The 24,494-nt window shown below is 47.1% G+C and overlaps 1 protein-coding gene across 1 annotated transcript in view; it reads right to left on the bottom strand.

Moving 5' to 3' along the window:
* Positions 1-24,494, bottom strand: part of KALRN (kalirin RhoGEF kinase) — a 660,995-nt gene that overhangs the window by 433,037 nt on the left and 203,464 nt on the right. The window contains 2 exon segments of the mRNA XM_038583060.1: positions 1,675-2,187; positions 2,559-2,751. Coding sequence (XP_038438988.1) covers positions 1,675-2,187; positions 2,559-2,751 — 706 coding nt within the window.

Here is a 24,494-nt window from a genome sequence, read left to right as displayed (position 1 = left end):
GGGATTCTATAGTCCCCCCCCCCACCCCCCCAGCATGGGGCAGGCCAGGGCTGGACCTAGACTGCCCAGCCACTGGGCAAGGAGCCCATAAGAAAGCTGCAGGGGAACCTCACAATCCCCAAGGTTGTGCAAGAAACTCCTCTGCATGTGCAAACTGGCTTACATGATGTTCAAAAGATCTTTTGCAGAAAGCATCTATGCATCCTTTAAAAATCACATACATCGATTTTCATCTGATTATGAACCATAAAAGATTAGAAAGCACAGAAAATACGAGAAATTAAAATCGACCGTAAGCTTGGGCCCTTGAAATCCAAACTAGTAGAGTTATGGTGAGTTTTTTCCCATTTATACCCGTGTTGACACTCTCACACAAATTGGGGTCATAATTATATATAGTTTTGTAGCCTGATTTCATTACTTCCAAATACCTAGAGACATTTTCAATACAAACTCTTAAAAGACAGAAAACCAGTATGTCAGACACTGTCTGTAAAACTCACCGGTTACCAAGATGTCATGCTATACCTAAGAGTAGGATTGTGCATTTATAGATAAGTTCTCCCCAGAAAACTGATAGGAGGAAAACTCATTTCACTCTTATTAAAGTGCATATGATAGTAAACTCTCTTCTTTAGCTTTGCAGAGAATCTAGAGAAGATACTTTGTGTCTTTGGCAAAGAGGCACCATATATTTTTCTTTTTCACTTTCTCATATGTGCCCTGATAAGGGGAAAGCTTTGAAGATTCCCTGCTGCAAAAAAAAAAGGGTCTTGCTTGAGAACGTACTCAGCCGCTGAGGAAAAACCTCTAGAAAGAAGTGGTATGGAAGGAAGAGCCCTGAACTTCAAACGCAAGAAAGCGGGATTCATAGGACACGTCTGCCATAATAGCCCCAAGATCAAAGAGCAGCCCATTCCCCTGCATGTCAGCAGAGACACCACCACCCACCTCAAGGGATCAAAGGGCCGCACAGATTAAATAAGATGCCGCCTGTGAAAGTGAAAGCAAAGGAGACTGCAGGACAATAATCACCAAGTCCTGTTCTTGTGACTGATAAGAGTATTAGTATTTTTGTAGCACATCCTGACTGGGGCAGTGTCCAACAGTATAAAAGTGTGGTCTCTGCAGCCACATGGCACTTCGCAGACTGGCCAAGTTCTGTACCTTCCCAGTTTCTCCATTTGTAAAATGGGATAATGATAATCCACCTACTTCATAAGACCTCTTGAGATGATTACAGTGAGCTAATTCACGTGTGGTGCTTACAACAGTACCTGGCAATAGTAAACACTACATAAGGACAGCTTTAAAGTCAGTGACCAATGACTAAAGATATGATTAAAATAAATAAAAAAAATAAATAAATAAAATAAATCAACCTAAATCAGTAGGCACTTTTTTTTTTTTTAAGTAGAGCCAACCAGCAGGAGCGGGGTAGGGGAGGAGCAGAGCGAGAGAGAGAACCTCAACAGGATCCAAACAGAGCCCCACAGGGGGCTGGATCCCACCACCCCGAGATCACAACCCGAGCTGAAATCAAGAGTGGGACACTGAACCGACGGAGCCACCCAGGTGCCCCCAGTGGGCACATGTTTTAAAGCTTGCAACCTCTATAGGTTTCCCTAAAAAAAGCTGGGCGCCCCCCTCCCCACTGGCCATGTCCCCTCCTACCTTCTCGGCGTCCTGCTCGAAAAGCCGCAGCTGGAAGCACTGGTCCAGCTTGAGCTTGCGCACGTGCCACATCTGGTGCAGGTGCTGCCGGGTGGAGTGCAGCTTGTCCAGGAGGCTGGTGATCTTGGGCACGAGGCTCTGGAAGTCGGCGCTGCCCGGGATGCAGTTGCGCCCCGAGAAGCCGTCGCTGCAGCGGATACACTGGAGCAGCCGCTGCCCCTCCCGGTCCAGCTCCTCCACGGGGGCCTTCAGCACCTTCTTCTTGAGCTGCGTGTGCTCGTCGATGAGCCGCCGCGAGCCTTCCACGTCCACGGGGAACTCCTTCCGCGCCAGCATCTCCTGCAGGTCCTCGAGGCGGGACAGCAGGTGCACGGCGCTGTTGAAGAACTCCTCCAGGGACAGCCGCAGCTCGATCCATGCCTCGTGGTTGTAGTCCAGGGAGCCGTCGAACTCCTCGGTCAGCTGCGAGGGGTCCACCAGCTTCGTGAGGCCCTCCACGGACACCATGCTCGTCTAGGGGGGCAGACACAGAGAGGGGGCCTCGCTGGCGCCGGGCGGGCAGGGGGCAGGCCCGGGAGGGGGGTGGGGTGGGGGGATAAGACCACGGCCTGCCTCGGAAAGGGTGAGAGGGAGAGCAAGCACCCGCGGGCAGGAGCCGCACATCAGCCAGGGGGAGCGGTTTCTGCAGGCTGGCTGAAGGTTGGAGAGGACCTCTTGAGCCTCTTCCTCCTTCCCAGACTGACTGGGGAGGCCACAGCACCAAGGAACCCTGAAACATCAGCCCCTGCCATGCTGCCTGTCATTGGGGGGCCGGAGGAGCAGGAGGGAGAAGCGCGGGTAGCACAAGGGGAAGGGAGAGGGTGGTGCTCAGAGGTCTGGCTCACCTCGAAGATGAATTTGGAGCTGCCGAAGTTGGTCTTCTGTTTCTGCCAGAAGTTGTCAGGTTTGATGATGAGGGCCACATGGATCTCAGCTGGAAAGGCTTCCTGCAGCGTCTTGAGGAGGGGCTTGATGAGGTCCCACTTAGAGCCCCGCATGTCGATGATGACGGTGAAGCCACGTTTGCACACGTCCTCACTGCGGGGAGGTCAGAGGTCAGGCATGGTCACTCTGGGTGGCTGAGACTTTGGTCACTCTGGGTGGAAACCTGCCTTCCTTTTCACCTGGGCCACCCCTTCAACCTCACACCGGGCCTCCTGGCTGCCTTCCAATCCGATCCGACTCAAAATGCACCGCCTCCGAAAACCTTTCTAGGGTTAACCCCAACTGACTAAGGGCATTCTGGTTTCTCCCAGCACTTAGCAAGGAACTTAGCCTTCCCTATGGTCAACTGCGCTTGTTGGGATGTTATTCAGGTGTTCATAATTGTGTTTTTCTTTTTAATTTTTGACTCCTTTCCTTGCTCCTGGCACGAATCATGTTTTCCTCAGTTGAATACAATCTCTCTAAAGACAAGGACCCTCTTGCCCGTAAAGCTGAGATGGAAAGTCCTTGGTATGAGTTCTATCCATCCCTGTGCCCACGTCAATGGCAGACACTGGTATGCTTTACCACTGAACCCAAACTGGTCCAAAAAATCTTTTTCCATAAAGGGCTCTGGGCTGCTTCTATCAATTGATTAGTGACGGTGCACGAAGCATTAACCTGTATTTGCCACCACTGTATTTAAAATGTGTAACTTGTAGTTCAAGATATATGTCAATTTTTTTTAAAAAAATCAGGTTTCTGAGTCATGCTATTTGCTCTTAGATGGCCAAGGGTGAGACTGCTTGGGACGTGGATGTCATCCAGTTTTCTCATGTACTTCCATTACACCAGTCAGGGTGTAAAAAGGCATGTTTCAGGAAGCTAAGAGAGGAAAAACTACTCTTGAAATCAAGGCCAGATGAAGTGACAGTGACCATCTTGAAAACCTGAAAAGTAATTAGGCTAAGTGAATCAAGATGTTGCCATACAACTTCTTAAGTAGCAAAATTTATTTAAGCTGTAACTCCTAAGAAATGAAAGAAAAAAAAAAACCACGAAGGTCAAAATGGTTATAACATGTCAATTTGGATTTTACCTGTAACTCCTAAGAAATGAAAGGGGAAAAAAATGAAGGTCAAAATAGTTATGTCAATCTGGAAGAAATTCTCTGTTTTGGTAGTTAGGGGTCTTTCCTTCGATCCTTCTTGGTTTATTTAACCCATGTATCTATTTTATGACTCAAAATAGATTTTGGGGGCAGCCCGGGTGGCTCAGCGGTTTAGCGCCGCCTTCAGCCCAGGGCCTGATCCTGGAGACCCCGGATCGAGTCCCACATCAGGCTCCCTGCATGGAGCCTGCTTCTCCCTCTGCCTGGGTCTCTGACTCTCTCTCTCTCTCTCTCTCTCTCTCTCTATGTCTCATGAATAAATGAAATCTTAAAAAAAAAATAGATTTTGGTTAATTCACATTTTTATATAAATATGGTGTAGTATTACCTTCAGATGTTTTAATTTCCACATAGCACTTGCTTAAACCACTGTGCATGTTGCATGACCCACAGATGCGTACCACCACATATCAATCACTTCTAGCTACTGGAGGTAAGGCCACATTTGGAGGATTTGGTCCGCAAAAGGAAACAAAGCCCCTTTTTAGGCTTCGTTCCCAAATCTCAACCAGTGATGAGAATGTCACAGACTCTTGAAGAGACCACAGCTCCCGTGATTGTACGACTGTCTCAAGCATAAGGCAGTCCTTGGGCCTCCCAGTTAGACAGAAAATTTCCCAAGCAAGGAGCCTCTTTCCATTTTTTATTGTTGATACAAAAGACTACACTCAACATGAGAGGAGTTCCTCCTCAGATCCTGCATTCCAAAGGAAAGGAGTTGCCTCTTCTTCTTTGACTCTTACTGAATGGACAAACGGCCAGAGTCTTCCATAAATAATTTTCTCTACCCTATCATCTGAAAGCAACATGACTTTTTCTTAATTTATGGAATTCCCTTCCCATTTTAAGAGAAACACCTGCTAATTATAGAAAAGTTAAAATATTCAAAGATCTACATGAGAGCTGCTAATGGTAAGGAGTTATAATACTCTTGTTTCTTTCCGGTCTTTTTTGTGCACGTAATTTTCATGCCGCATAGTGTTCTATTTTTTACTGCAACATAGAATTTTTTCTCATACCTAAAATGCCTTCAAAACTATTGCATTTAATGACACAGAGTCCATCTTAAACCTATACCATAATTGTTCTCATAATTTCTTTACAGAAAGGCATACCAACTTCCATATCCACTAGCCGTGTGTGACAGTTGTCCCCCCTCCCCCCGTTGTAGCCTCATCAGCCCTGGCCACTGAATTTTAAAAATCCCTGCCCATTTTCTAAGAAAAATATTGCATTACATTTAAATTTGCATTTCTTTGACTACTAGCTATAGCTTATTGGCCCATAAGTATTTCTCTGTGACTTTTATCCATTTTTCTATTGGAGTTTACTGGCTTCTCTCATTGTTCTTAACTTGGCTTGACTCAGATTTGTCGCATGCCCTCTACGTCAGGCACTGCAAAGTAACCTTGGGTCTTGTCTTTCCTGCAAGATGACCAGCTTGTTTACCTTGTTTACCTGCTCCTCAGGCCCCACTGCTGCTACTGAAATTATGCTGACAGGAGAAATCTCCATCCCTAACGACGAATAGTGTTGCCACCAAGAGCTGGAGTGTGACTATCCCAGTATCTAAATGTGGCGATCGGTAGCAGCCTACACACTATTAACTAATAATCCCTGAAAACCCAAAGTAGAAATCAGGCATTAATATTCTCTAGGAAATTCTCCCTAGCTTGGGAGATGGGGACAGACGCCCAGGGGCTGAGCGCTGAGAGCTAATCTAATTGCCATCTTACTATGAAAACAGCCTAAACTCCCCAGGTGCTCTGTATGTTTGGTTTCATGTAAGGAGCATGCCTGGGGGAGGGAAAGAACTTTTTACCAAAGCTTATTCTATGCCAGGGCCTGTGGCTGGGCACTTGACAACCATTATTTCATTTTATCCACACAACAACTTATAAACCTGGTATGGTTATCTCCATACAAGAAATAACAAAAACAGAGGCACAGAATTTGCCTAAAGCACATGACTACTAAGTGGCTAAACAGAGAATCAAAATCAAGACTTCAAAGCCCACGCTCAGGTCACTATATTGTATCATACCATACCATACTGTGATTGGGGGTGGGAGTTAAGGGTCCGTGATGGGGGATTAGGTTAGGATGCTCACAGGAGTTGAGAACAATTAGGACAAGGATTCCAAGTGTATGCCCTCCATCCTGCAGTCTGTGCAAAATCACAAAATCACAGAAGCAAGAGAGTATGGCATATTGAAAAGTTCTAGTAATTCACTTTGGTTTTGGCACATGGGTAAGGGGAGAGTGATGAGAGGGTACCACTCAATGTGCTTTAGAGAGCCCTGTTCTGGGTTCTGACCCTCCTTTTCCACACCCTCCCACCCAGGGAACAAAGCAACTTGCCACATGGAGTCTGTGTTGCTCCCACTCTCCTTCTAGACTAAGCTCCTACTACCTAAAAACCTAAAACTCTATGCCCAAAGAGCCCTTAGCCTACTTCCTCGGCCCACATGTACCTCTTTCCCAGGTCCAATCCCCCAATGACAAGTAACACCACAGTATGAGCACAGGGATATGGCTAGAACACAGATACGTGAGCTGGGGTGTCCCCACGCACACAGGAAGACAGAGCTGGGCAGTGGGCAGAGAAGGGAGGCGGACCATGGGGGAGGGCCCAGTCTCCCTGGATCATCAAGCTCTAGCAGAGAACTCAGAGCAGCCCAACAAATCTAAATGTGAGGTTGGTCTTCTAAGTCACCATGAAGATGTATTTGTCGAAGTAGAGAGTAGATGCTTTATTTAACAGTTTGTTCACTTGCTCTGTTAATTTTCAAAATGTACACACAGGGTATGCGGGTTTCCCTTGGTACTACTCTTGCCCTGGGCATCACAATGTAGAAGCAAGCCTTCCAAGAAGAGGCAGGAATGGAAGCAGACCTCAAATCAGGATGCTCTCATACCACGGCAGGAGCACCGGATTTATCCTAAGGGCAATGAGGAACCACTGAAGGGATCATTCAGGAAACATGAACAGGTGATTCAGGACTGCCCTGCAGCTGTGCAGAGGGAGAGTCAATCAGGGTCAGCCAGAAGGAGTGGTCAGAGTGGAAGCAGAGAAACCACCTCCTTTGGATTTTTGCTAAAATGCCTTCTACATGAAGTCTCCCTTGGGCCACCCTATTCGAAGCTCCGGCTGCCACCTAGCATGCCCTTCCCTTATTTACTTTCCTCTTTAGCACTTATTTCCATCTGAGTCATGTATTTCATTTATTCACTTATAGTTCATCTTTCCTCACTGGAAAGTAAGGGACTCTTGGCGCAGAGTCCCTCAGTGAGGGCAGGGACTCTTGTACAAGTTTCCCTGCTGGATCCCCAGTGCCTAAATCAATGCCTGGTGCATATTAAGACTCAATACACTGAGGTAGCACATAAGGGCATGGAATCTAGAACCAGCCTTCCTTGGTCTGAATCCTGGCTCCATCCTTCACTTAATGAGGAACCTCGGGCAAGTTACATTTAATCCCTATGCCTTAGCCCCCTCCCTGTAAAACAGGAATAAACCTGAATACTAATAACCACAATACAGGGTGACTTAAAGCTTAAGTTTGTTCATGCATGTAAAGCACTTGCTATGGGTGTGGACACATAATCTCTACCACGTAAGTCTCAGCTGCTATAAGAGATGCTGTGGATGTCCCACCAGGGCCCCTTTATTGACCACTGTACCCAGCCTCGAGCTCTAAAAGTGTTGCAGCTAGCAGCTCACACCTGAGCCCATCTCTGGAGATTTTCCTTTTATTTATATATATATATATATTTTTTTTTATTGGACTTAGATTTGCCAACATATAGCATAAGACCCAGTGCTCATCCTGCCAAGTGCCCTCCTCAGTGTCCATCACCCAGTCACCCCAAGCCCTGCCCACCTCCCCTTCCACTACCCCTTGTTCGTTTCCCAGAGTTAGGAATCTCTCATGTTCTTTCACCCTCTCTGATATTTCCCACTCATTTTCTCTCCTTTCCCCTACAATCACTTTCACTTGGAGATTTTCCTTTGATTGATGGGTGACACTTCTCCAGGAGACACCTAGGCAGTGACAAGCCCAGAGACCAAGGGTGGGGGTTGGGTGGGGGGGAGCAGTGTCTTTCTATAACAAGATAGAAAGGTGGAATAACTATGAAGTGTGACTCATACTCCAGAAGCTTCTCATTCTCCCAGTCAGTCTCCAGCTAGACTTTATCTGAGACCACATCCTTGCTGGGTCCTTCCTTTTCCCTCCTCTGCTTCTCCAACTCCTTTACAAGTTTTTCGGAGGAGGATGCCCTTCATAAATCATTTACACTTGAATCCCCATTTCAAGACACACAGCCTAAAACATACATCTATGAATTTCCTACATACATGAAATTCTGAAGGCAACTTGATAGGTGGTCTGGAAATTAAAAGAAATCCGGGTTGCAAATTTCGACTCAGGGATCATTAGTGCCCGGCACAGAGTAGGCACTCAATAATACTTACTGAATGGATACACTCATGAACTGTGGTAGAAACGCATAAAAGTGAGTGAGCACCCAATGAAAATGAGTAAGGTGAAAAGACACTTCTTGACTCAAAAGATAGGACTTATGGGAATACCAATGTTTAAGAGATGGGAGAAGAAAGTAGATGAGTCTGAGGGAAAAAATACAGAGAAGTTAGAGAAAATCAAGAGAAGACTGAAGTCAAAGAGATCAGGGAAGAGGGAGTTTCAAGGAGGAACGCGGTGTCATATGCTGCAAAGACGTAGGTCACTAACTGAGATCAGAATTGTTGCATTTAGCAGCTAAGAGGCCTCTTTGGTCCCATTGGTCAGGGTAGATTCAGGGCGTTAGCGCAGAGACTGGGTGGAGCAGGGAAGCAGTCTTCCTACTTGATCTCTGAGATGATTACAGGAAACGTCAAAGTCATCAGAGGTTGCTTTTGGCACACTCCCATCCCTGGCCCTGTCTTCCCAACTCTGGAAACAGCCCGGGTCTGCGCACTGCTCTTTGGCTGCCCAAGCCCCAGGAACCTCCCCTGCCCGTCTCTTCCCCAAGCCTCCCTGCTCCCAGAACAAATTCCAGTTTCACCAATTGTTCTGATAATGCCCTTTTAATTAAGAAGGACCCTTCAAGGGTCATGTAGTTTGCTCAGGGGTCCGATCTTTGTAGTCTCCCTCAATTTGAGACAGTTCCTCAATTTCCTGGACTTTGATTACCTTGGTATTTTCGAGGATTATAATCTACTTTGTAGAATGTACTTCAGTTGTGCTTTGCCTGGTATTTTCTCATGGGTAGACCCAGATCATCTATTGGCTGAATTGTCACTGAAATGTTGGGTTTTCTCACTGTATCCACTCAGGTGTACATGATATTGCTTACAAGCAGCCCATGACGTTGGCTAAACCATTACTGAGAGTGAACTTTGATTACTTGATTACGAGGGTGTCTACCGGGGCGCCTGGGTGGCTCAGGTTAAGCGTCTGCCTTCAGCTCAGGGCGTGATCCCAGAATCCCAAGATCGAGTCCCGCATCGGGCTCCCTGCATGGAGCCTGCTTCTCCCTCTGTGTGTGTCTCTGCCTCTCTCTCTCTCTCTCATGAATAAATAGAGTTAAAAAAAAATAGAGGGTGTTTGCCATGTTATCCTCTGAGTTATTTTTTTCACCCTTTATAATTAAATATTTTGTACAGAGCTACTTTGAGACCATATGATTCTTTTCTTCCCACTTACCTCATCACTCGATGGAGAGCAGTTTGAGTAAGCCAAATTACCCTGGACTATAACAGGTAACCTTCCTTTTCGTTATTTATTCTTTAAATGATATTTATTAGCCCAAATTAAATGTTCAGGGGCAGAGGACTACTGTATTGTATATGGAGGGATGGGAGCATAGAAAGGTGAAGTTTGGAGCAATAGGCCTTTAAATCCGTTGAGGAGGAGAAAGGAGGATGAGTAACCCTCCCCAGCTCCCACATCCCCTACTCTACAGCGGGAACACATCCACTGCTCACTCCCTCCTGCCTCACTCGTCTCTCCTCTGGGCCTTGAGACCTGGACACCCGCGACCAGCTTCTCACCCTCTGTGCTAACTTACAACCCCTTCAAACTACGCGGTAAACTTCTCATGAACTCTCAGGAGCCCTCAGGCCCAGGATATAAATGTATACTTTATGATTGATCAGATATTTCTTGTACTCAGTTCTAGACCATTTACTCTTTTGTTCATTACCCGTCATTGGTGCTGTTTTCACGCAGCAAAGCTTGCGCAATCTCAAAAAAGCATTTGTACTACTTTATGCCAATACTTCTCAAACTTTAGTGACTTTCATTATTGCCTAGGACGCTTGTTTAAAAATGCTGACTTTGGGAACTCCTTTCAGATATTATGATGAAAATCCATGTGGGATGAGACCCAGGAGGCTCCCCAGGTGCTCCAAGGACAATACCTAGAGTCTCTTAGCTGTGGCTTAGCTGTGGGAGTTTAATGGATACTCACTTTGTCTGAGTCAGATTAAGAGAGACATTAATACACAGTAGGCAGCACACAGCTATCCAGTCAGGGCCATGCTCAACAGGCACACCAACAGCTACGCGCTACAGGAGCCTGTCAAAAATGGCAGCAGGTTTCTCTATATACATCGTCATGTTCTCTCAAATGGAGTCATTTATTGGAAGCACAGGCTTGGGAGGATTTCTGTCCTCACAGTGCAATTTTTGGGTTCTTTTTGCAAAAACTGAGCTCCTCCTCTCTTGGCCTGGAGAGGCTTTCCCTGAAAGGCCTGGTGGCTGCCTTTCCCAACATAGCAATCTGTGCTCAACCAGGCACCTGCTGGAGATCTGCTCCCCAGGCTTCCCTTTCTACTTCTAAATTGCTATCAAATCACCATGGAGTTTCTGCTTCTTATCAGACACCTGACCTGGCAGGCTTATCGAAAATACGTGGGCAAGTCCTGGGTCACCTCTGGGTCCCCCAGGCCCTGCCCACATCTGATGTCCCCAGAGCTGTCTCTTGATCCATGAGGCTGTGAATGCTGTAAGGGCTGTCCCAGGTGTGATTGATACGGGTGTGAAGGGTCTCAGTGGTGGGCGGTGAAGAACCAATGAACAGGCACGTTACCGTGGACACTTTGCACTCCTGGTTGCCAGACCAGGACCAAGGTTCCTCTCACACATTGCCATAATCCTGTCCTTACTCTGCATGGCAGCTGCCGTATGTGGGGTAACTGCCATCAAACTCTGGCAGAAATCACAATTTAAGAGCACATTGTTAAACCCAGTCCCCCCAAATGGTTTTATTAGGTATGACTGCTATGGCTGCTTATAATGAATTCAAGTGTCTTTGGAGAAGGCTTAAACTCGCCATTCTTTAAACCGTCTCCAGCTCATTCACACACTCATATGATCTGTCTGCTTGTTGGCCTTTGGGTTTGCTTCCTCTATCTTAGCTGCTATAATTACCCCAGCCCTACTTCACACATTTGAAGACTCAATGCCTTTAGCTGGGGTGGTGGGGGGAGGCTGGGATTAAGATACTAGTGCCTCAAGCTGAGGATTGCTCTGGGACCTGAACAGCAGTGTGGAGTACCTGTCAAGCCAGGGCTTCCCCTTGGGTTACAGGTCTGGCCTCAGGAAGTACCGCTTCCTCTCAATCACTGCTCCCTCAACTCCTCCCCAGGTCCCTGGCTAAGTGAAACCCAGACCATCCCTCTGGTTTCCATCCAGGCCATATCAGTGAACCACCCTGGATACCACCCATTGTCATCTGGCTAAGGGGTCAGATGCAAATGCCATCTTCTCCCTCAGGTTTTCCAAGATGTCTACCCTGATCTCCCCCTCGCCAAAACAGCATGTTATCCATGCCTTTCTCTCAACTGTCTTATTTGTTTCAATCTTGTATTATGCTTTGGCCTCTCTTACTTCTATGACTTTGTGCCTGCCCATACCTATCCCATCTTTGCCTAGGTAACTTCTACTGTAATTTCAAAGCTCAACTCACATGCCGCCTCCTCCAAGAAGTCTTCCCTTACTGATACATTCCCTCCCATTCCACTCTATCTCCATTGGGACCAAGGTTCCTCTCACACATTGCCATAATCCTGTCCTTACTCTGCATGGCAGCTGCCATATGTGGGGTAACTGCCACCAAACTCTGGCTAACCAATTTCTTTATCCCTCATAGACATTTATGTGGCTTCAAAATGAGAGCCTAGTTATGAAGGTGTTTCATAAATAATATGGTGTCATGCAAATAAATTTATCCATCTGTATCATCCATCCGTATCCATCTGTATTATCCATTAGTTCATGAATTTACACATCCAACAAATATTTATTGAGCCCTTACTTTGTGGCTGGCCTAGTGCTGGCCTTAGGAACATAAATGTGGACAATACAGAAACATGAAGGTTATATTCTATGGGGAGAGATGGACATAAGAGAGTAGCTAGATAAGTAAAATAGATGCAAATTGTGATAAGTCTTAAGAACTTATTGGTTGGTGGACAGGCCACTCTGAGGAGCTGACATTTAGGCAGAGAACAAAACTATGAGAAGTTGCTAGTTAAGGAAATGCTGTAGAAAGAATAATGAAGGCAGCAGCAACAGCCTGTGCAAAGGCCCTGGGGTGGAAAGGAGCCTGTGTGTTGGCTGCTCCTCCATTACAGGGAGGAAGCAGAGGTAGCGAAGTTCACTAAGGAAGCAGGAGACCAGCAGCCAGACGTAGGCTGGAGCTCTAAATTTGGGAACTCAAAAACTCAAGCTGGAGAGAAATATAAAATGTGAGCCAAAGGAATGAAACAGAGCAGCTGTTTTTGATAAAAATGGGACATACACATATTAATGATAAAAGCTAATTTTATTGAGCACATGAGAATCTCTGTATGCTAAGCATTCTGTATGCATGATCCTATGAACTCCCCACAGGAACCTCCCAAGTAGCTAAGGGACCTGAGACTAAAGAAGTTTGAATAACTGGCTTAAAGTCACCAGGAAGAGTCAAATCAGTATCTGAATGTGCTGTTTGATTCCTGTATCTGTTACGCTACCTTGTCTCAGAGAGACAAAGACAGCTTGGGCTTGACCCAACTTCAATGCACCCTCCTCCTACTCCTTCATTTTAGAGTTGAGGGCCGCAAGTGAAGGATTAGCAGGAGGAAGCATTAAAGTTGTTTCAAGCTCCAGTTGTCTTTGTCCCTCTCTTTTTTCGAGGTTGAGGGCAGCAAGTTCCCGAGCAAGAAGATGATTTGCTCAGGGTCGCAGTTTGGGTGGATGTTTTGGCCATTTGTACCAGCCATCCAGCTGTCAATCCCCCTGCTTCAGGTCTTCTATTCAGCCACGAGAACTCTGGAAATGAGAGGATGAAAAATTCTCCCCAACATCAAATAATCTTGGTTGGAGGTCCAGGGTACCCTGGGTTGAGAACCAGCTAGACCTGGTCACTGAGCAGTGGACGACAAAGAGGAAGGACAAGCTAAGTGAAGGACTTCCTATGCAATGAGGGTAACACAGGTCCTGCCATACACAGCTCTGTCCCCGCACGCAGGTGCAAGCCAACCAGCATCACGGGATGCTGAGGAAGGATGACTGGAGAGGTCTTACCACGCTGCGTGGGCAGCCTTTAATACCTGCAGACAGTTCTCCATGAGCAGAAAGAAACCAGCAAAGAAGGAAGAAAGAGTAGCCCCAAGGAGTCACCCACTGCACCCTTTTCCCTAGAACTCTGCTGCACCTGTGTCTCCCTGAAATCATTTCATGGGCTGAGTTCTCCAATTCCAAATATGAGCAGAAAGGAAGGTCCCTGGAGTTCCGAGGAGTAACAGATCCCCTTGACCCATATGTGTCAGAGTTCTTGTGCCATTCTCAGGCTGTGGAGAGTCTCTGGCTGTAGGTTCTAGGTTTCCCTCCAATTCTTCGCCCATCACTCTGACCTGGGTTAACCGTTGTCTACTCCTTACCGTTCTTCTAATAGCAGCCCTCCATAGATTGCCCCAAACCACACCACATCCACTTTCTCAACCAACCAGAAATCAGCAGGTGTTAAAGAAAAGTGTTAAAAACACATTAGCACCTGCTTTTAAGTTTCTAATTGGTATAATCAGAAGCTGTAAAAAGAACACTGAAGGAGACAGTGCCTTACTGAGAAATGAGCCACTCTCTCGGGAAGGCTGTGTAGTGAATCAGTGTTTGCTGGCACCGATAGTTCTCAAACTCACCCTTCACAATGGGGAGGGCTCCTGGGTGGCTGGGTGGCTGGAAGGCAGGAGGAGCTCTGAGAGGTGGTGGGCCCCCTGACCTATTGTAGATGTCTCTTGGCTGGCTCACAGGGGACTGTCCACTACCAGCTGGCTTTCTGTCAAGCTCTCCTCAGAATCCATGTCAATCCATCCAGAGGTTTTGCTTTATTTCTTATTTTTTGTTTATTTCTTGTTTTGGGGGGGTTTTGTCTATTTGTTTTACTAGAATTCATTCTTTGTCCACTATCTCAGGTCACGATGTATTTTAAGCATTATATTTATTTATTCATGAGAGACACATGGGGGCGGGGGGGGGGGGCGCGCAGAGACACAGGCAGAGGGAGACGCAGGCTCCATGCAGGGAGCCCGACGTGGGACTCCATCCCAGGACCCTGGGATCACACCCTGAGCAAAGGCAGACGCTCAACCACTGAGCCACCCAGGCACCCCTCCAGATCATGATTATTCCACAGAATTTGTGCCTTTTCTACCCATTTAACCATGCATCTTTTACCCTTGCTCCTCGGACCTGTGATGCCAGGGCTGGAGGGCAAAGGTCAAAGTTGAGGCTTTGTTCTAAATCAAAGCCTCCGAGATCCCCTGGTGACTCAGGGGTTTAGCACCTGCCTTTGGCCCAGGGCGTGATCCTGGAGTCCTGGGATCGAGTCCCACATCAGGCTCCCTGCATGGGGCCTGCTTCTCCCTCTGCCTGTGTCTCTGCCTCTCTCTCTCTTTGTGTCTCTCGTGAATAAATAAATAAAATCTTAAAAAAAAAGGTCTATAAAATTTTGAAAAAAGAAAAATCAAAGCTTCAACTCCTCTTCTGTAAAGTGAAGGAGATTGATTAATTGGTCTTGGCTTGGACTCAGGAGTGTTTAAAAGTTCCCCAGTGACTCAAATGTACAGCCGTCCACGGTTAAGCCACTACTACAGTCAAGACCACGCAGATTTGCATGCCCGTTTCCAGGTCTAGGAGCTCCCCCTTGCCAGTTTCCCAGGCTCAATATTCCCAGAAGCAAAACCCAACCCTTGCCCAAGTCCGAGTCCCAGGGAAGCTTCACACTGGAGCCCAAATGAAGAAGGTTGCCGTTTTCCACCTCTTTAAAGTCTCTTACTCAATTCCACTCAAATGAAGCTGCTTAAACAAACAACGCTGATTGCACATGTGCCTGAAGCAAGGACATGGCTGATTCTCTGTGGTCCCCTCCCTGCCACCCCCACCCCCACCCACAGGGTGTAGTCAAGTATGGAATAGCAAAGACCCAGGCGCCAAGATTACTCCAAACATCCCCAGGTGTGGCCATGAAATGATAGGTCTAGTGGCCTAAAAATCACACCAGGACCTCTGCATCCGCGTGTTGACTTGTCCTAAATGGACCTTCAACACACACACACACACACACACACTTTCTAAAAAAAATCTACTTTGTCAAAAGAGCATGCCAGAGACTGAAGGAGGCTCCCAAAGAGAGTTCCAGAAACGGCATGAGTGACAGCAGGACCAAGGTGAAAGCAGGCAACCTTCCAGAGGACGGCTCCCTCGGAGGCGCGGGCCAGGGCTGGCTGCACAAACCGCGAGGCCTTGCCAACCGGCCGGGGCCTGACAAGGGCCCTGACGATCTCGCAGGCCGGGCCGGCTCGGAAACGGAGCTTCCATTCGCCAGAGGAAGAGCCCCTGCTTTCTCGGGGCTCGGGCTGGGGCTGGGGCTCGGGGGCGGGAGCTGGAAGGGGCCGCTCTTGGCTGGGGGAGGAGGATGGCAACAGGCGCTCCTAGAAGTGGGGGCTGGTAGGCCCAGGGAGCCGCCCTGGAGGTGGCCGCGCCCTGCCCCCTGCCCCACAGCGGCCTCCGGCCCTGGCCCCACGGAGCTCCCACCCCTCCCTCTGGGCGGCCGGGACTCCAGGCGGCGACAAACAGAAACCAGAGCAGCAGAGGGAGAGAAAGAACAAGCTGGAAACTGAACCACAGCCCTTGCCCACAGCCCTCCCCTGTGCCCGTCCTCCTGTCCTGCCCAGACAGACTCGGGCCGCCCCTCCGGCTTTCTCCACTGCCTCTTCCCCCCACCCCACCCCCATAGTCAGGCTGGGGCCAAACGGGTCTTTGCGGTTTTAAGATTCTATTTATTTATTCATGAGAAACAGAGAGAGAGAGAGAGAGAGAGAGAGAGAGAGAGGCAGAGACACAGGCGGAGGGAGAAGCAGGCTCCATGCACCGGGAGCCCGACGTGGGACTCAATCCCGGGACCCCGGGGTCACGCCCTGGGCCCAAGGCAGACACTCAATCACAGAGCCACCCGGGTGCCCCATAATGGTACCTTCTGGAAAGCCCAGCGCTATTTGCCTACAACACGGGCAGATACATGCCCGAACCTACCCACCAACACAGACACCCCCAGCCACCCCTTACACAGTGCCCCCTGTGCGCCCCCTGGGCTTTACCAACAAAGGAGCCCTCCTTTCCATGGGGCAGGAGGCCCGCATCCTGCAGCCAGCCCTCCCCTCGGGCACCTGGCCAAGGGCACTGATGCGATCCCCATGACATATATGGAGAAGAAAAAAAAAAAAAAAAACCCTGCAATGGCCTAGACACAAGTGGGGAGTCTGAGAACAGCAAGGAAGGTTCCAGACAGCCAGACAGATGTAACCTGACAGAGGGGGACATGTTTGGAATTGGAAACTAAACAGGCAGGGCTCCCACCAGCAGCTAGCTCAGAGGCTCGGGAAGCTCTCGTGTGCATGGAATAAGCTTCTGTTCCTGACCCTGGGGAGTCCCTGACCTCTGGTGCATGCGGCTCTGGGGGCCACCTGCTGTCCTGCAGGCTCTGTCCATGCCAGTGGGCAGCGCCGGGTGGCAGCAACTGGTCCCGGCATCGCCACTGGCCAGCTGGGCAGCCTTGGGCCTGTCACAGCACTCTCATAATGAAGGGGTTGGCCTGGCTGATCTCTGCGGCCCCTCCTCCTCCAGCTCCAGCATCCTACCTACTTCTTGAAAGATCCAGGTCAGACTATACGTCCAGTGAGTTTTCTCTGGCTAAGCCCATTTAGCTGGCTTGCCTATTGAACTACTGCCTTGAAAACATTCGATTTTGTCTTCTCCAGTGGACTCTGGAATTTCAAACAGAGTGCAAGCCTTCCCAAGGGCAAGAACTGGGTTCCCCCTCATTAGTCTATGCGTTCAGGGGCAGCCTGCAAAAGCTAGAGGACTGCTGGATCATCCACTCGGAGCCAGTGTGTGTAGGTAAGAACTGAGCAATCCCGTGTATGCATGGAATGAACTCTGGACCAAGGTGCAGTCCCCTAGTGGGACACCCCACTACTGACAGGGCTGGGTGAGGGGTGGGAGTGGTTCTTGCCTTCCTCCAGGTCCGAAACAGGGAGTTTCCCTTCAGCAAGTGGGTTGGAGGCCTGAGTTTCCTGCAGAGGAAAGGAGCTTACCCTCGGGAGATGAGTGCACATTCCCTCCCCTGAAAGGGATTGGGGCAGAGTGACATGTCACAGCACTAGATGAGACCTGGCCTCAGGCACCAGGCCAAGAGGAGTTTCTGTGCAAAACCTGGTACATGAATTACTAGGGTTGAGATCAGATGACATTCTAGCTTAAAATGGCACAGAACTGTCTAAGAGAGGAAAGAGGGGAAAAACACGGGTTTGGGGGTTTTTGAGTAACTCTCAAAACCAAGGCTAGTCCTTGCCTGACCTGGAAAGAGATGGAGTGGGGAGACAGGGAGGCTTGGAAAGGGAAGGGAAAGGGGGAAGGGAAGGGAAGACAGAGCAGGGCCATCAGGACACACACGTGGGTATGTCGGTAAGTCATCCAGAAAACATTTGTCCTCGCTGAGTCACCACGGCTCTGACAAAGTGCTCCTGTCTGGATTCCGGGAGAAGCGGGGCTGGCTGTCGCACATGCTCAGCTTGGAAACAGGAATACTCCTTGGAGAGACAGAGTCCACTTCTGCTCCCCTCGCACGATCCCCCATGCTCCGTCTTCCGGCCAAGGGCACTCCTCTCTGTGCCATAGAGCCAGTCTACCCACTCGGTGGCTCTGCCTGTGGGTACAGCCCTCTCACACAGGGAGAGGATACCCTAGAGGAAAGCTGCATCTGCCCTCCCTGACTCCATATCTGGAAGGCAGACCCTGGCACTGGCCCCAACGGCTCTGGGCATGAGACGCTGCTCTGCACCCCCTGGGAAGCTCCCAGTCTAAAGGGATCAGCCAGCTTGTGAGGTGCTGCTCTCCAAACTCACCCATCAAACAAGGCCCACCATCTCTGCCCTCAAGAGGTTCCCCACCCATCCAGGAGAAAGGTTTATGGACAGTCAGAACTTGAAGAAGAGACAGGGCCCATCACCACTTTATGATGAGTTTTCCAGATTCCAAAGTCTTTTTCAAGTTTTGTTCAGATTATACGAACTGCTTAAGTACTGATGCTGAGCTTTTAAGAAAGAAATTCTTAAGAAGTCTTTCTTATCTAAAGCAATCTGAGAAGAGATGAGATGGACTGGAACAGGGGTGATGTTCCTCTTTTACCAAAAGTCCCAGTGGCAAACCAGTACAGAAATGTTTTGCAACTAGTGAGCATAGTCACCAGGGTTATACTCTCAGCAACAAGAAGGCCAAGGTAGTGGCGTTTGTCTTGTTATCTTCTGCGTTCAGAGACAGGAAACTGTCTTGGAAGGGAAGGTTTGAAAAGACAAATGAAGACTTTTATCGTTAATATTTGTGGCTGATGGAAATAGCGAAGGGGACAGAAGAAGTTGCAAAAGAGAAGTATGATTGGGGCACAATGACTTCAATCTACCTAAGACTCAAAAACAGACCAATGGAAAGAATTTCTTTTGTTTTTTGTTTTTTCAATTTGAGAAAAGATTTGACTTCATAAAAGAAAGAATTGGTATAGATTGGTATAGATATTCCACATTTAGGCATCCCCCCCGCAAAAAAAAAAAAAAAAAAAAAAAAAAAACCAGCACCATAAAATTCTTAGTTTCAACTGGCAATTTTCATATACCCAGTTAAATACTTCTATAAATGTTATTTTATTGAATATCTACTTATAAGTCCTCTGAGAAAGATTATATTAAACCCATTTTGCAGTTGGAAAAGAATTTTGTTCCTTAGTGCTTAATTTTCAGTGTTTCAATAAAACTTTAAAAGTGCAAAGCCTCAAAAAAAAAAAATGTAAAGCCTAGAAAAATCCAAGGTCTAATGAGGAGAAAGAAGAATATTACCACTGAGAGCGCCTAACAAAGCCCTGTGTCCTTGGGTAGCTGAGCAGAGGTACTCCACCACTTGGTGGCAGCATACCTAACTTGCCAGTATATAATAAAGGCTCTCTCTACAAAATTAGTTTTATAACATAATAAAACGTATGCCTAAAATGTACACAACCTCAAACACCAGTGAGGGCACATGATAAGACCTAACCAATGACAGGTGAAGTAAGAAATACAAAACATGTTAAAAAACAATCACATAGTAGAGCAGGGGGAAACTGCCCCAAATCTGGAACCTACTAAGTGAAAAATATACTCTTCTTCCCTAGCACTAGCCTGTCTCTCCAGCATCTGTATATTCAGGGAACTCCTTTATTTCCAACATGGACATATAAGTCAGAGCTAAATTTAAATCATCCTAATCCCCTAGCATGAATTCCAGGAAGACCTGAATGTCCTGGGACTTATTTCGACTGACATGTTGAAATGACCCTAATCAAGGTGGCATCAGAAATGTGTGTTTCCCAATCAGCCTGATGTGGGTGAGGCCTAAGCTTCAGCAGCCTAAGGCAGAAAACACGGGGCCATACCTAAGCTTTGGAGGCTCATGCAACATTGCTACACAGAGACAGACTCCAAGGAGACCTAAGTTGGAAGGCAGGTCATGTCCTCAGTGCAGAGGAGCACAGAGGAGGTCAACAACCACTCTGAGCCAAGGCAAGAGCTCACTGCACCACCAGCCAATGAGCTGAAACACATCCAAAGGCAAAACTAAAAACTCGCTGTGGGCAAAAAGCAATGAAGTCCTTCTAGATTTCATGTCAGATCCAGACTTTAATGTATGGCTCCCATGAAGAGGCCTCCTAGTTCAGGAAAGCAAAAAGAATCCTGACCTGAGAGGCCCCCAAATGGCAGGCCCTGTGACCAACCCCTTCACTCTTTTCAAATCCAGGATCAGGCTTCGGTGGGTAACACGTGGCACTATGTCAGGGCTTCTTAACGATGGCAATAACGTTGTTTGCACAGTGAGGCCTGGTGATTGATGAGCAAATAAACAAATCTGGAGAAACGTCAAGACTTGGAAGTCTCAGGAAAGGCATACTGGAAATATAAATTAGGAAATTTGGAAAGCAATCTGGCAATGTGAATCACCAGCCTTAAAAAAAAAAAAAAAAAAAAAAAGTCTGTGATTGTCACAAATCTATCCCAAAGAAACCATCTGAAAAGTAGACAAAGGTTTATACACAAAGGTGTTTACTGGGAGTTATATATAGCCATGAAACGAAAATGACTTAGATGACTAATGACAGCGCTAATTAAAACATGGTGCACCCCAAGACACACTATTATGCATAAAAGGTGTTTAATGCTAAGAAAATAATCTCATGGCATAATGCAAAGTGGAATGAAACAAGAAGCAAAATTAAATAAGCCATATAATTCAATTCTGTTTTTTTATAAGTTCTAAATAAAACTTGGAAGGAAATATGTCAATATTTGTTCCTATCTCTACACGGTAGAGTTACAAGTATTTACTGTAATTCTTTATATTTTCCTGCACTTATTTTCTATAATAAAGAAGTGGTTTTCTAACTAATAAAAGAGGTCAAGAGGGATGTGTTAATCCTCCCATCGTTTCTTATATGTCTGCTAGGTGTGACCTCACTGCTATCACTGCCATTCCTGCTAGCTCTAATCCTAACCTAAATCATCAACCTGAGCCAGACTTTGACAAAGCAGTACAAGGAGCAGGGGAGGACAGGTGGCAAAACAAAGTCTCCACTTTCAAGCAAGGAAAGGGAAAGACCTGCTGTTTGCCAGCAGCCCCTTCTGCGTGCCAAGTCCAGGGCTGGGCTCCGTCCATGGGTTCTTGTGTAATCCTCACCACTGTTGTGTTTAGTAATCCTTTTATGCCTATTTTACAGGGGAGGAAATTTGTCGGCAACCATGTCCATTTCTTCCCCTAGAACAGAAGTTTCTGGGCTCATTCTTCTTGGGCTGGAACCCCCTGCCTCATTTCCAGGATCAGCACTCTCCCTCAAGCTCACATGTCCTCCTCTGCTAGTCCGCTACTGTTAGCCCCACTCTCACCAAATCCACGTCCCTTCCAAGGGTTACATTGAAGACAACATGCGCAAGACAAACGACATTCCTCTCTCCATCGGGAATGCTTGGTCCAACGCGGGGTCCTTGATTTATCACCTAAAGGCAATCACTGGTTCCTGGAATAACCAGGTCTGCTTCCCATAGCTACTTCATGACCACATGGTTTCCGCCTCTGATCATCCAGGTTATAGTTCTCCAGGGAATCACAAGTGCTTGACTCTACATTTGAAGTATCACGGCTGGCTCTGCCTCTGCCACACACACAGTTGCTTTTCACAGGGTTTCCAAGAGACCCTCTGGCCCTTCAGCTCCAACAGAGCTGAGTGCTGGCCAGACCCGCCAAGTCCAGTGACGGCACGGTCAAGAAAGTAAACCAGCTTCAAAATGCATATCAGCAGATGCAAAATACTTATAATAGTGCAATAATGTAGGTTAAAGCATTTATTTATTACTTAATAGATCAGTTCCAGAGGTTGGACCCATTAAGTGCCTTTTCCCCACTCAAAATCACATTTGAGAATTCATGTTGCCGACTATCACGGTAGTTCCAAAAGGTGAGTCAAAGAAAACGACATACGGTATGATACCATTTTTATAAAACTTAAAAACAAGCAAAACTAAACAATATATTGTTTATGAAAATTTGTGGTAAACTACACCAAAAAAGCAAGACGTGGATAAACACAAAACTCAGAATAGTGGTTGTTTCTGGGGAATGTAAGCAGGATTGGAGTGAGGAGGAGCCATAGGTAGCTTTAAAGGAGAGGTGATACTCTGCTTCTGAAGTTGGAGGGTGGGCTCTCAGGGGTTCATTTTATTATTATGGTTCATAACTTACATATACATTATATCTATTCCTTAATATAGAGCAAATATTACTAGATATGTATGTGTATATATAATTATTATTCTCTTTATTTTTATTTTTTTTAAAGATTTATTTATTTATGATAGACACAGAGAGAGAGAGAGGCAGAGACACAGGCAGAGGGAGAAGCAGGCTCCATGCCGGGAGCCCGATGCGGGACCTGATCCCGGGACTCCAGGATCGCGCCCTGGGCCAAAGGCAGGCGCCAAATCACTGAGCCACCCAGGGATCCCCCCCATTTTTATTTTTTTTATTGGAGTTCGATTTGCCAACATTTAGTATAACACCCAGTGCTCATCCCATCAAGTGCCCCCCTCAGTGCCCGTCACCCTATTATTCGTCTTTAGGAGACAGATTGAGAAGTACTGAGTGCCTGGGTGCTACAGAGAGATGGCTACATAATTTCTTCACAACACCCTTGTGAGATGGGCATTCTTTTCCTAAATTAAAAATCAGAATATTGGACCAGAAATGTTGAGTAACATGCCCAAGTTTTCACCCTCTGCCAGATATCTTCCATTTGCCCCTCCAAATCCATTCTCCATCCTCTTCCCTCAGCTGGATGCCCTGGGAGGTTGAACCACATGGACTGCATCAATGGGCTCCCTGTCACTGGCTCTGGCTGCATTCAGTCAACGACAAACGATGGCAGGAGGTTAGAGAAGGGGAGGACAGTGAAATAAGAGTATGGGTTCCCCTTGCCTCCCATCGTGGCATCACCCAAGGCCACAGCTCCATCAGGCAGTCCTCTCACACAGCTGTCTCTCTCCAGATTCTGGGAACCGCTCCCCATCTTGCTTCTTCAGGCCTACAAGTAGCAGCATCTCCCCTCCCTGCTATTTCTAGTTTCTGTAATAACTTGGGGATCCAAACCTTCCTGGTTTCCCTGTTCCTCGCCTGCAGAATTGTAAATGGTGCCTTCATTAAACTCTTCTCAGATTGCCCAGGTTGCAAGGCCATGTGCTTCAGGACTGAGAAGTCCTCGAGCTGGGATCTGAACCTCAGCATCTTCTATTCTAGGACACCTCTCCGCCCTTCACTGTGAAGGTCTGCACAGCTCCAAGGGAGGTGATGGCTAATGAGGGTAGTTACTGTTGTGATTTTTTGTTCCTCAGCAGCAGAGTAGAACACTATTTGCTCTTCAGGACTTGTGTTACACACAGCTCAACAAGAGGGACGCTTAACTGCTATTGCTCAAATTTGTGTAGAATCTGGGAACTCTAATAGACATTATAAGCTCTCTATAGACATAAGCAAGAAACTAAATTTATTTATTTTTTTAAACTTTTTTAGATTTTGGGATCCCTGGGTGGCGCAGCGGTTTGGCGCCTGCCTTTGGCCCAGGGCGCGATCCTGGAGACCCGGGATCGAATCCCACGTCGGGCTCCCAGTGCATGGAGCCTGCTTCTCTCTCTGCCTCTCTCTCTCGCTCTCTCTCTGTGACTATCATAAATTAATAAAAAATTTAAAAAAAAACTTTTTTAGATTTTATTTATTTATTTGACAGAGGAGAGAGAGAGAGTGAGCACAAGAGGTGGGGAGGGGCAGAGGGAGAGGGAGAAGCAGACTCCCCACTAAGCTAGGAGCCTGATGTGGGGTTCGAGCCCAGGACCCTGGGATCACAACCTGAGCCAAAGGCAGACACTTAATGGACTGAACCACCCAGGTGCCCCACAAAATAAATTTAAAATGAATGTGAAAAGGTATAAGTTTTAGGCCAATGTTCTCACTGGTCCTATTTTCTGGACCTTCTATCTGTACTCCCCATATCCTCCTTTAATTGACGATCCCAGAACAAAGGGCAGGATGTCAACAACACATCTCAACAGGCCCTTGCAATAAAACACACTCAGTGATGACAGTTTGGATAGCTGGGGCTCTCTAAGGCTGAGTATAGTGGGAGGAAACCCTTGCAGTTTTTAACTCATCTTTTAACTGTCCTTCTGGCTCTTTCTGAGAATTTCTATTTTCTGGTGATGCGGCACAAAGACAGTGCTGGCTATAAGCCCAATTCATCTCTTGCTGAAATCAGTAGAACAAAAGCAAGTGTTATCAAATAATAAGCTGTGAATATTGGCACCTTGGTTTGATTGGCGTAACAGAGTATCCCATCTTAATTCCTTGTCATCCTGCCTCACCAGTATATCTGCCTTTCTTGCCAGAACACTTAACATCTCAGCTGCACTGCTAAGAGCAGAATTAAGTGGCAGAGACATCAAGGGGCTAACAATTGGTGCCCTTAGAAGCAGCGGAAAGATGGTCATGACAAAGCAGGATAACAATGACGATGA

The sequence above is a fragment of the Canis lupus genome, chromosome 33 (assembly GCF_011100685.1).
Source record: "Canis lupus familiaris isolate Mischka breed German Shepherd chromosome 33, alternate assembly UU_Cfam_GSD_1.0, whole genome shotgun sequence".
Classification (NCBI taxonomy): domain Eukaryota; kingdom Metazoa; phylum Chordata; class Mammalia; order Carnivora; family Canidae; genus Canis; species Canis lupus.
Note: the sequence above shows the minus strand (reverse complement) of the source record. Positions and strands in the feature narration are given on the sequence as shown.